The 13976-nt window shown below is 37.4% G+C and overlaps 1 protein-coding gene across 1 annotated transcript in view; it reads left to right on the top strand.

The window, feature by feature from the left end:
- The window catches only part of SYNE1 (spectrin repeat containing nuclear envelope protein 1), a 2173401-nt gene that overhangs the window by 253827 nt on the left and 1905598 nt on the right, over positions 1 to 13976 (top strand). The window contains exon 13 of the mRNA XM_044089035.1: positions 7118 to 7282. Within this exon, the coding sequence (XP_043944970.1) occupies positions 7118 to 7282 (165 nt within the window). The remainder of the gene's footprint in view (positions 1 to 7117; positions 7283 to 13976) is intronic.

Below are 13976 nucleotides of genomic sequence, written 5' to 3'. Positions count from 1 at the left end.
TCTATGCAACTTTGTAGTGCTAGCCAATCCAGATGATGTAAGGTGATGAAATAATACATTCCATGAGGCATGGCTGTTGCAAATGTTACTGTTTTGTTGTACAGCCTATACTTCTTTAAATTATATTTAAACAGGGTTGTATATATTATTTGGCTTTGCAAAAGCTTGTGAAGGAGCAATCAGTTTTGTATAGTAAATTATTTTTTTTATTCTGTACACAGTACCGTGCTAAGTATTCTGTTGGCCTCAGTTGTATATGGTTGGGGTAATGGAATTTAGTACTGGAAATTAATTTTATGTAACTCTGTGGAGTCCATATGTTCAATACTGGCTGCAGATTTAGACTTTATTATTAATGGTGGATACTTTACCTGTTATTGACTGGGTAGGCGACATGCTTTCAGTTTTGTTTGCTTTCAGGAATAGTCCTGAAATTTTCAACCATATTTTCAGGACAGTGAATTATAACTGTTCTTGATTCTGTGCCATGTTTTGTTTTTCCCATTGACTAGCATTAAGATGTCATATGCATACTGAATAAGCTTTATAGTAGGAGAAGGAGGTTCTTTCACTTAGTTCACATCTGAAACTCCAACTTTTAAGAGTTTACCTGTTCTCATTGGCTCTGTATGGCTTTTTACTAGGTGCTTTGGTTTCCTTACACTATCCAAAGACATGCTGTTGGTCGACTGGTATCCTACCTGTAGGGCAATTACAGTGTTAAATGTACTTAAAGCATGTACTAGTTAGGCTTATTTTCTTCTTCTTCTTCTGCCATCAAGTATGCATAATGTAATGTGTCTCAGCAGGAAAGAATTGAACAGAGCTGCATACCATGGCAAGGATTAGCATTTGCATAGCACTGACTAACTAGTTAAAGAAGATATGTGATAGGAAAGAAATACGCTAGGCAACAAATCACAGAGAAGTGGGGCTGTCAGATGCAGTAGATGCAGGTTTCTGGTGTAGCTAAGGGACCTTTTGGTCAGGTGTGGTAGATGCAGGATAGGTAAACTGATAAGCACAGTAGATAGAGATAGATGTCAATATTATAAGGTCTAAGAACCAACACATGAGGTAATAAACTGACAGCAGGAACAGGACCAATTGAGTAAAATAAAACACAAGAGTGCACAGTAATGTTTTTTAAAACCAACTACATGATATTTATTAAAGTTTAATACTTTTGTCCCGGTTCCTGGGATTTCTTCAAATTGGGATGGAGGAGCTAAACTTTATTAAATATCATTTAGTTGGTTTTGCACATTTCCATGCAGCTTCGTGTTTTATTTTACTTAGATGGTCCTGTTCCTGCCGTCACTTCACTACCCAGTATGTCAGTTCTTAGTTTTAATTACGGGGAGAGTGCTCATTTTGGATTTAGTTCAGTATTATAATGTTTGCTGGAGGAGATCTGCTTCAATATGAATAGCAGCAGATATCTAAGGAGGACAAGAAGATGTAGATGAAAAAGAGGAAGGCAGGCAAACAGAGGTCAGGAAGAATCAAGTGGCAGTAAAATAAGCAAGATGGGATAGCATAGAATAAGAGCCTGTAAAAGAGACAGAGGAGAAAGATAATGTCATTGAGAAAGAATAGTTTAAAGAGGTAGAACCCATAAGAGGAATGACAGAAGCAATAGCTGGTCTGACAGCTGAGTAACTGTAGGAGGAGAACTGGGCACCGATTGGAGGACCAAGGTAGGAGTGAAAGGCCTTACAAAGGGATAAGAATGGTGTGGGGCGCAGGAATGACACTGAAAGAGGAGTCTATCTAGTGAATGGCAAACAGATGAGGTAGCACAAGAAGTGTAGGATGTGCTAGGATGAGGCAGGGAGTTGAGTCAGGAATGCTGCAGAATATGGGCGATGGTCATACTGGGGTTGAGTTGAAAATGAAAGTGGATGAAGGTGAAAAATTGGGATTCTGATGGTAGGATGTTCTGTTATCCAGGGGATTTTGAGGGCTTAGACATTAAGAGTATGAGCTTTGCTTCTTATCAAAATGGTCACAAGACTGACCCTGTACAGTACATTAGGAGACATTCCCAGGTTAGTAACAAGGAGGAAATGCGACCACATGTGGTTTTGCACATAGGAACCAATGACTCTTCTCAAAGAAGTATTGAAAATAATTGCTGTGAAGTCTGCAGACATAATCTGGGGTTTATGGCAGCGTTTCCCAAGCTATTGCCACTGTATGCAAATAGGAAAATCTAGGTGACTCAGACTAACGAATTACAATAACTTACTGAAGAGTTACATTGGCAGGCAGTAGCTATAAATATGTATTTGTTTACTTACTTGCTTACACACATACTTTATTATTTATTTATTTAACCAGGAATATCCTTCTGGGATGAGGACTCCTATGAGAAAATACTGTATAACTTATAAAGTTAAAGAAAATAATACTCAACATTAGCCCATAAAATTAATAAAAGACAAAGATGTATACAATGTTAGGCATTAGGCTAAGTGAAGAACTTATCAAAAGAGATTCTTAAAGTTAAAGCTGAGAATTATATGTAAACATTTCCGTAATCTAAGTATAAATGAAGGTCTTAAATTTGAAGTAGAGATTTCCATATATTAGAACACTTCCTGAATCCTAGTATTGGAACTGTACATATACCAGATATCGATAAGTCATCAGAATGTAACAATGGGCCATATGCCATCACCAAGAGAAAGATATAACAGGTATATGAAAATAAGGTTAAATGCACTTAAAGAACATGTTATTTGTTTTAGATTACACTGAAACAGATTAGTGAAGAAATATTATAATTACTTAGGAATGAAACTTAATGAGTGGACTTAAGTAGATTAAGGTCAAGTTTAAGTTTACTAAAGTGTTTTTTAGCAAAGCATTGTTACAGTAAACAAAATGTCCAACACGATAAAACAGAGATGGAAAAGGAGCACAAATGGATGGTTAAGATAAAATAGCATTAATTTAACATTAAATCAAGATACATAATTTGTTATACCTTTTGAAACTGATTAGGGTGGGTTGAACTTTTTCCCCCAGCTGGTAGACAAGGTTCAAGAGGTGTGTTGCCTAGTACCAGAATGATTTATTTTAGGTGATGCCACAACTACAGATTTTCAGATACAAACAAAACAATTGTCTAAGTACCATATTTATTTGATTCAGATTGCTTTATCTTATCTATTCTCGGGCCAATGCAAATAATGTATATAGTTTGTTACTTTGTTTAAATTATTAGATAAATTACAAGTAAGCTACTTGTCATTCTTTGAAGAAAATCAATACAATTATTTTGAGTAAAACATTGCTTAAGTTTTAGGAATATGAGGGGAGTAGTGGGAGACCCAGGAGTGTAGCTCAGTAATTTTTTTAGGTAGGCTCTATATGTTAATTGCAAATGTTGAGAGATGTTTATTGAGGCTGGTATTAATAGTAGTTAGGATAGAAGGGCCAGGGTTTGGGTGGATGCCACCGTCTAAGAGTATATTGTTTGAGAGTGGGGCTGGTTTTGTGACAATGCACAATTCTTCTCACAGATTTCTAAGTTTATAAGAGTAAAATTAACAATCAGTCCACTCCTTTATGTATGCTTTGCCCACATTTCTTGAAATAAAAGGTCGAGAGGTATGTATGAGAGCAGAGAAAATACAAGGAAAATCAGGAACATACTGCAAAACTAAAGAAACATTCCTGATTTTTCTTGTATTTTCCCTGTCTCTTTCATACCTCTAAACTGTCTGGGGGGGGGGGGGTTACAGTTTTTTTCCTTTAAAAAACAAAAAAAATAGCAACGGAGATCTTCCTTTCTCCATTGCTTGCTTTCTAAAGCAATGATATATTGTGTAGAATAGCAATAACCTATGGCTGGGTGTGGGTAATGCTGGATTTACCCACGGTTGGCTTTGTTTGGTCACTCGGCTTCACCCTTGTGACTAAACCACTCTGACCATGGGTAATTACCCACACCCAGCCATGGGTTGCTGCTATATTAGTTCCAAATTTGGTAAATCAAATGGTTAAGTATTTGTTTGGCTATTTGAAGTTTTTAGTAGTAGAACTTGTCTTATTGTTATTCCTGTGAGTCATTAGCAACACTTGCTTTTCTTGTGATGTACTATAAATCTATTGCTAGTAGTTATATAACTTCACCTGTCTAGATATCTTGACTTTTCACTGTTTTGCAAATTGTACAGCTGCAAACTTTATTTATTTTTGGACTTGTGAAGCTTGCAACTGTGTTTTTTGTACAGAAGACCAACAGAATGCTTAAAGAACATATATCTGAGCATCTATCAGATATTAGAAGGCAGATTAGTGTGACTGAGAACAATAGTATGTATAAATTCAATTTTAGGGTTATAAACACTTATGTAAAAGAGGAGGTGATATCACTTTAAAAATGAATGTGTTAAATATAAGTAGATTAATTATTTTCATGCAGAAAGCTATCCTGAGTTGAATAATACCGTTAGTATTAAACCTATTAAAAAATATGAGATCATTAATTATTTAATAATTTTGGCTGCATTTTGATTGGTTCATTGTATTCATATGACTATTTAAATGTTTACAATGTTTTAGGGTTTTATTTTAGCATTGAGGAAGATTTTATATTTGAAAGCTTTACTTATGTTTTTTTTAATAGAGTTACGAAGTGTTGAAGATGTTTCTTTTGTTCTTTTCTGTTGATATATTGACTGCTAAGGAAAGGTTGCACACACTACTGTGCTATTCCTAAACACCATACTAGCAACTTTCCCTTTTCTATAATGCCTCCAACTCCGTTTCCCCTTGCCCCATACTGACTGTAATGAATCTACATAATTGCCACCCGCTCCTTCTGTCATACCAAGAGGGTTGTGCCATCACTCATGTGCCCAGTGAAGTTTGGACCTTCTTTTAACATGCTCTTCCCTCAAGGAGCTTTGGAAATACAGACATATATCACCTGACTAGCATGCATGTACATTTTCTTACTGCACTTTAGGCAGTTATATCAGCCACATCTTATTCCCAATCTACTTGTATCAGGTCACACCATGGCCTGTCCTTTTGAGCTTAGTTGAGTGATAAACAGTAGTCAAAAGATAATTCACATAAATGCCAGAATCATGAAAAATCTCTGCATGTGATCCAGCTATATCAGCCAACTTAGAAATAGTTAAAACCATCAGTGACCAATGTTATGCTCCAACTAAATGCCTATTCAGACTTCTGAAAGAACCATTCACAGGTAAACATGGAGTTATTGTTGTTTAAATGGAATATTTCAGGCCAGAATATACCCATCTGATCTACCAGACAGGGAGTTCATGGACTTAATTTTTTTTCCCCTTCATATAGGTGGAAGTACAAAGTTCAAGCGATAGTTGTAATTCCTCTGTCTGTTCTGGTGCACTCCTAATGCCATCACTACACTGGAATGAGCAAAGCATCTGTAGCAAAATTCTTCATTATAATATAAAAAAATAAATAAGGCTGGTTAAAACTTTATCCATGTCCGCACTTAAAATAACTTCCACAAGTTCTTGTCCTTACCCACCAAAGATAAAACATGACAGTCCAATGCCATGAACTATTCTCAAACTAGCTGCAGTATATCGGTAGTAGCATTCATTGAGTGGAAAACAAACACAGAAATCAATCCATTCCTGCTCCCTACCCTTAAAATTCCCCTCCTGCTCTTTAACACTAAAATTCCCCTCCAAATCCCTCATCCCCACCCTAAAATCTTATTTTTGCTCCCTCCCCACAGCTGCTGCACTTACCTTGTTCTAACTCACATAATGTGTTTGGGAAATATGCAGCAGCTGCTTGCCAATTTCATATTCCAGTTCAAGCAGTAGTGGCAGCCAACATGAGCTACAAGATGCTCGAGTTCCTCGAGGCAGTTGCTTTTGAGTGTTTGGGACTTAAGTGCTTATAGAAAACACAAAATAATAAATAGGATCATTAGCAATCCATACAAAGCAATCAACCCTTCAGAAAAAACAAGCAGAGTCAAAATACAATTCACACTCATACTTAACTGACCCAAACAAGAAGAATTGAAGACTTTTACTTTGAAGTATCTAGTCCTTGGCAGTTTTGTCAATAAAGGAGGCAACAGACAGGTGAAGACAAAAATCAAGCTTAGACACAAAGTCACTGTTAAAAAAACATTCCTTGTATCATAGGTGAAAAAATTATCATGCACTGCAAAAATAGATGCCAGCATAAAATTGACTGTGCATCTGCAAACCTACAGCTCAGTACATTACATTCCATCTCAGAATTTTTCACAGAGATAATGCTTGCCAGAGGAAGTAAAGTGTCTGCAGAGCAACTAAAAATACATTTTACTTTATTCCTTTTAAATGCTGCTATTGATGTAGCTTGTTAAACAGAATCATGACGATTTGTCTTGCACTAAAACTTACTGCAGAGAAGAATCGCTATATATATATATATATATATATATATATATGTGTGTGTGTGTGTGTGTGTGTGTGTGTGTGTGTGTGTGTGTGTGTGTGTGCATGTGTGTGTGTGTATCAGTGCTCATAATTTTTATCATATGTGTTAGGATTTAGTATTAACCAGGATTTATAGTCTACTGTATGTAGCGGTTGATACTTTAAATAACTTTTTTTGTTCACGTCAGAATAGAACTTTAGCTTTATGTTGTGAGACAACTGTCAAGTATCTCTCATGTAATAGTGCCCTGCCAAACTTTATTCTCAAAATAAGTGGAATCCTCATTACTGAAATGGGCCAATTAAATTACTTCCCATGTAATCTGTATGAATCACAAGTAACACGTTTTTCTTTTATTGAATACAGGTGCTGGAGGTTTATGCGAGTGGAGCTGAGGGGTGGGAGATCATGCTACTGATTTCACATGTGGCTCATTGCTCTGATGTGAAGTTATAAGAGCTTTCTCGCTGGCCAGCAGTACACTGAGGAAAATAAGGAGCATGTCATGTTAATTAGTTCTAAGTCCCAGCTCTGTGCAGAATTTCTTCTAATACTTAGGAGATACAGTTTGAAGACATTAGAAGGTCGGAGTATTCAGCTGAATTATGAGAATCAAAATATGCATGCTGAAACTAATATTTTTTTGTTTGTTGTTCCTGACCTTTAGGACAGGGTTTCAAGAATGGATAGAATAGTTGCAGAACATCAGCAGTTCTCCAAAAGTGTGAAAGAAGTTCACGACTGGATAACAGATGCTGCCCATATGCTGGAATCGTATCGACAACCAACTGCTGACAAAAACGTATTAAATAGCAGAATGGGAAAATTAGAGGTGTGTATTAAACTACTGTTCAATATTTTGATATAATAACTGCTAATGTTTGTTGTGTCTTCCCAGAACTATGCTTTCCAGCAACACTGGTGATGATAACAATTATTTGTTTTGCCTGAAGCTTTTCCCTTGTAGCCAGTCCCATAGTGTAGAAGTTGTACCCATCCTTTACTGTACACTGGTAACCAGAGAGAGATGTGTCTTTGTGTCTGATAACTAGTTCTTCTGTCATAGGGGAGGAGAGTCTCAAATCTTTGTAGCTGCCACGTTGTGGTGCATGGAGGACTGTATAGCCAGAGTGCATCACAGATTGTTTACTGACTGGTAAAGATAGCTATCACGCAGGTAAGCTTGTCAAAATGTATACTTCTTTCCCAGTCGACATCACTGCGTGTCCACAGTGTAGGCAAAGGCAAAACAAATTATAAAATGACTTTCAGGTCTCCCAGTTATAGGTCATATCTGCTGAACCATGTGACTTACTTATTTTTTGTAGACAACTAACTTTTTATGACTCTGGGAGTGAACTTGGGGGGACCTACTTGACGAATGGGCAAAATGTCAGTAGATTTGGGAAAAGTAATAGCTACTCATTTGTGCATGGCAAGTACTTGCACTTGATGGATGCAGAAACGCAGTCTCATTATATATCAAAATATTATACTGGAGTAATAATTTATTTTTTACTTTAAAGTTAGACATTTAAACTAAGCTACTCTACATTGTGTGATTAGTGTAACATAGTATTAAGCCTAGCCCTTAAAACTACATATATACCACAATATCTGCTACCCACATTAAATATATAACAATATCCACTACAAAAATGCAGAGACTTTAAGCCATATTAAAGTGCACATTTGTATTTGTACTTCAGAAAAATGAAACAGATAAATATAAGCAACTTTATTACAGTCCACAATCATAAAATAATTAATAGCCTCTTAAGTGGAAGGATTTTTATATCTGTATTAAAATAGTTTATCTGTTCTTTTTTTTTTTTGTCATTTGCAGTAAATAAATGAATAAATGAATGGATATACCAGTTTAGAATATGTCTTCCTTTTTCCTTCCCATTCCTCAAGGGTCAGTAGCCGTTCAGCTGCATATATCTTACCTGTGACTGTTCCCATGGCCAGCTCATTTCCTACTTTTGGTGAGAGCCAGAAGTGTTAACAAGCACATTGCCATGATACAAAGAACTGGGACAGCTTCAGTTTAGTTTTACTTTTCCACGTGTGGGTCAGAATATCAAAAAAAAATCAAAACAAATCTTAATGCAGTTTTCACTGTGAAATGTTTTAGATGACCATGGTATACATGCAAATGACCTCTTAAGGACATGACAGAGTTTCAGTTGCATAGCTTCTAAATGCCCATTATGCCCATGACATTTTCCAGTTCTGTATTTACAGTCATAGCTGAAGTGCTTTGTTTGAGGTCCTTTAGCTGGAACATGCAGTTTGCTAAAGTTGAGGGGACAGTTTTTGGTTCTCAACTTTAAGAAGAACTTTTTTTTTGTTCCTTAAGTTTAATAAGACATTTTAGATCCTCAACTTAGAGTTGAAGGGAGGGGATGATTAGGGCACTACACAGAGTGCCAGATATCAGAGCTACACATTTCTCAGCCGGCATCTCCTGCCCTCCCTATCATACATTACAGATGCTATCAGAGGACATTGTTAGGGTTTAAGGCAGGGAATCTGGTGCTGCATCTACCAACCCCGATGACTTTATTGCCTTTTCTCCTCTTACCTTCTCCATTTCCTTTACCAGGACATTGCTGCCGTTGTATATTTTTAACTGGTATCATCACCTCTCTCAGTTTGCCTGCTCCTTCTCCTATTGTACTCATCTCAGTACTGAACCTCATGTTGATGCACTGTATCTTGATATCAGGGGTACTGATATTAGGCATATCCCAGAATGTAGCCTAGACACTGGCCTTGCTGACACTGTGACTGATGGTCTTGACATTCATGCCAGGTGCAGAACTCCCTATGTTGATATCAATGGTAGGCTTGTCAGCATTGTGGTTTTTGATGTATGTGGTATCTCTATGGACTGCTCAGCTCTTGATACTGATCCTGACATCAAGACCTTCATGTACCTTTTCTCAGGTTCCATTGGTACTGTATGTTGTGCCCAAAATTCTGGCACCTTTGGTTTCTCGTATCTACTTGAACTTAATGTTCCATCCTGTCATCCCCCACTAGGGCCGAGGGACCCAGTGGCCTAGCTAGATGGTGGCTGCTCTGTGTACAGGGTGCAACAGGCATGATTGGCAGATACCGTTTGCGCAGAAGTGCAGGACAGCATTCAAAAATGAATGACAGTACTGTATTTTTGGTCATGGCTAAATCACTAAAGCCTTTCCGTTGTGGCATCTTAACTGCAGTAAGCCAAGTTTTACATTTGTAGCAAAAGGTTTGCCACAGCTTCAGAGCAGAAGTTTTATTTCTTTTATTCTCAACTCTAAGAGGACCTTTTTTTATTGCTCTTCTACTTATAGTTGAGGGAGGTCACCAAATTGGGGAACCACACAGTACATCAAATATCCTCACTATGATTAAGGAGGAACCACAGGTCTTCAAGATTTTACCCTACAAGTCGTGTCCAGAAATGGCCTTTCCAGCATCTTTATCGTTTTCCTCCTGAAGAGATCCAAAAAGCCCTCAGAAAGATGAAGCATATAGAGTTTCTGTTTGATTCTACAACAGATGACTTGGACAGTGAGAAAGGTGCCAGTTTTATAACCTCACCAAAGTCACTGCATTCAGGGACTACCTTGAATTAGTATTCCATTGATGATCTGACCCACTGGCCTAATATGATTCATAGAATAGAGGCTTCAGAAGATGTATATATCCTTCTAGCAATCTTCCTGGGTGCTCCCCGCCCCAGTGAAGGTCCTGATGGGCATCATCATAATTTCTTTGAAAAACCCTGTCATAGTGACCTTATTCCTATAAAAGTTAGCAACATTCTGTGGCCCTTCCTAAGACAATGGATTATTATGGCAGAGATCCTTTATGCCTGACATTATTATCTCAGCAGTAGACCTAAAAATGCTTCCATAACCTAGGGCCCAGCATTTCATCCACCAGATTAGGAAACCCACAGGATGGACAGTTAAAGGAAGTGTGAGTATGCATAATTCCATGTTATCTATGTGGGCACTAAACTGCACAATACATATAATGTATTTTAAGAGGGACCTCACTGATGAAATGCACTGCATGCTTTAGGGGTTGCTGAATGGGCCATTGAAAGTAGAAATTTTCCATCCTTGACTGTATCTCTAATGTAAGCAACTTCTTAGTGTGTGTGTTCTTTACAGAGCCACAAAGGGTGCTACCAGAGCTGTGGTATCCAATCAACAGCATGCATTGCACAGAATAACCGATTTTGCTGAGAATATCAATGTGACCATTCTAAATGCTCCCTTTTCTGGGCCATATATCTTTGAAAAAGCACTGTAAAATCCTGTTGGATATGGGTATCAGACTATAACCGCAGCAGCATAATTTATTCTTGACATAGAGAAGGCATTGCTATGTATGTTTTCAAAGTGCCACACAGCTGATTCCTTAGCAGGAAGTAGCTGATTCAAAGCCCAATAACTCAAGTAATTTCCAGTAAGGTTGCAGGCCAGAGGCAAAGGTCCTCAGTGGTCTCCATGAGGTTGTGTCCCATCCACTGGTGCTCAGCAGCAGTTCTATGGTCTTGTCCAACTGTCACCCTCTGGAGGTATACGGGAAAACCTGTATTGGTCTCTCTCTCTCTGTCTCTTTCCATATCTGAACATGTAACAATCACAATAGTCAGGTGGATAAGGACAACTGTATTCAGAGGGTATACAGTTCCCTTAATTATTCCCACTCTTATTCTTTTGCCTGATGTTCCACCAGCCTTCTACCAAAAAAAGAAAGCGAAAAAAAAAAAGACATCCAGGTCTCATCAGTGCAGAAGGGGGTTATGATATTATTTAAAATTAGTTTTGGTGATCAGAAATGTTATTCTGTCAGGTATTGGCCTTCATAGAGTGAAAAATGCACACAGTTCTTTGCCATGCACATATTTCCTGAGACCAAGATAACCGATGAAGCCAGAGTGTCCAAAAGTTTAGAACTCAACTCTGTTTCAGTGCAGTTTTGCCTAAACACTTTAGGCCTTGTTACAGTAGCCATATTAATAATACTTCACTCCAGGCTGTGTATGAGAGTCATGCAGTTGACAGATCAAATGCAATAGTCTCAGGGCTCAGAGACTATGTCCTAGCAAATCTAAATATCCAATATCTGCAGTCAGCATCTTCTGCAGATGAGTCTGGATTATCTGGTCTGTAGAAACTCCTTCCTGCTACCAACTCTGTAGGCATTAGTCATCACAGATGCATTCATCCTGGTGTAAGGGGGGCATTGCAGGAGTTCAGGGTGTCAGTTCACTTCAGGAATCCAGCCTTGACATCAAAGTTCCTGGAGATGTGGCAGCCCTCCTCATCTTATCTGTCTTTTAGGACCCCCTCCTTCAGGGATTAATTGTCTTAAACCTCAACATCATTGAGATGGTATGGTATATCTGCAAACAAAATAGGACCCAATCTTCCCTGGCATCACACAAAGTGTGCAAGGCCTTTTTGAAGGGGATATCTTCTTCTCATGCTTTCCTTGATGGGTTTTTTTTCCACCTTGGGACTTGTCTTCCATTCTGGAGATGTTCACATTAAACCCTTTCAAACTTACCTCTTCAACAGCCTTCAGATACCTCTTCTAAAAGGAATATTTCTGGCAGAGGTGACTTCCATCAGGAGAATATCTGAACATCATTTCCCCTATTCCCCCTCCGTTAAACCATGATATATTTTTTTTGTCTTGGAGACAAGAGTTTCATTTGGAACTAATCCCTCTTTCATGCCTAAAGTAGCTATACATTCCAGTGTAAACCAAAGATTCAATGTATCTCTCTGCCTTGCTGAGCACATTAACCAAGGAGAGTATCTGCTCCATTATATGGGTGCCCACCACCAACATAGGTAGTTTGTCACCTAATTAAATAAAAAGCTTAAAGATGACCAGATTTTGGTGTCCTTTGCTAAACCAAGTAGAGTCAGAAATAACCAAACTCACACTGCCCAAGTGTTGTCTAGCTGCATTCATATTCAGATAAAGAATGGGGACCACTTTGTGTAGTACCTAAAGACAATTTCACTACAGCAGTAGCAGCCTGTTCAGCTTTTTCTTATCATATATCCATGGATTATATTTTTTGCAGCAGCAGATAGCTTTTCACTTAGGAAAACACATCACCTCATGAACTCTTCTATAGATTGAACAACAAGCCCATCCTTTCTTTTCAAAACAAATGTAATCACTACTTCAGAAAGAAAGAAAGAGGAGGGGCGTGGCCAAGGATGAACACAGGATAGCAGCAGATTTCTTCAGCTCCACCAATTTCATTACATTGACAGGAATTAATTACTTAAAAAATTAATTCTTGAAGTAATTTTCTTTCTAAATATGTTTGTTTTATATAGTTCTTGAACTATATCTAAAAAAAGAAAGGAAATCTTAATAATATTCCTGTCAGAAATTACTTTGGAAATTTTCCTGTCAGTTTATCAGTCTGAAATGAGTTCCAGTAAGACAAATTCTCAAGACTCCAGCATCAAGAAAGAACTTCAGTCTCTGATAATTATAGTCCAGCAACTTACTGCTAAGATGGATAAAATGGATACTAAAATAGACACTTTCATAGAAAAAACTACAAAACAAATAGACTTGTTACATATGGACCTGCAACAACAGAAGATCCAGATGACAGGCATAGAAGAAGCTGTGAATGACATGGAAAATAAAATACAAGAAGAGGAAATCAACATTGAGTTTCTGCTGAAACAAAATACACATTTACAAACAAAGCTGGATGACCTGGAAAATAGATCTAGGTGCAATAACATTAGGATTTTTGGACTGCCAGAAAATATTGAAGGTAACAATATTACTTCTTTTTTAACAACATGGCTCCCTAAAACTTTAGATTTACCAGAAGCATTCTCTTTTAGTATCGAAAGAGCACATAGATCTATAGCTAATACCAACTCTAACAAAAACTATCCTAGATCAGTTATAGTTAGATTTCTATCATCTTCTGATAAAGAGATGGTTCTTAAATCTGCTTGGGCTAAAGCTCCTGTTAAGTTTAATGAGACAACTGTGCATTTTGACAATGACTATTCTTCCATGGTAATTGCTAAAAGAAAAGTTTTTCTGCCACTAATAAGGGAGCTTAAAAAGCACAGTTTAAAACATACCTTCTGTTTCCTGCCAAGCTTAAAATCTTCCTTCCTGATGGTCCTAAGGTCTTGATGATTTAGACTCTGCTTTACTGTTTGTCAAAGAAAAAAGGATTTTGGATAAAATAGAAGAAATGGAATGGGCTAGTTCTTCATTAAAGAGATTGGCAACTGAAGCTTCCCGGAAGACTTCAGAGAAGAAGAAGAGACTAAAAACAAATGATTTGTTATATGTTTTTTTCTCTCTCATCATTTTAGTTCATTATTAATCTTTTGAATATAGTTCCTGCATTTCCAGAAAGCCACAAATATTTTGGAAAAGATTTAATCAAAGTTATTCTCTATGTGCAAAGAAATGTTTTGTTTCATAACCAGTCAAAATGCCTGAGATTTAATGGC

This window comes from Protopterus annectens, chromosome 1.part0 (genome assembly GCF_019279795.1).
Source record: "Protopterus annectens isolate FY-2018-M chromosome 1.part0, PAN1.0, whole genome shotgun sequence".
Lineage (NCBI taxonomy): Eukaryota > Metazoa > Chordata > Ceratodontiformes > Protopteridae > Protopterus > Protopterus annectens.
This window is presented reverse-complemented; position numbering and strand designations above follow the sequence as displayed.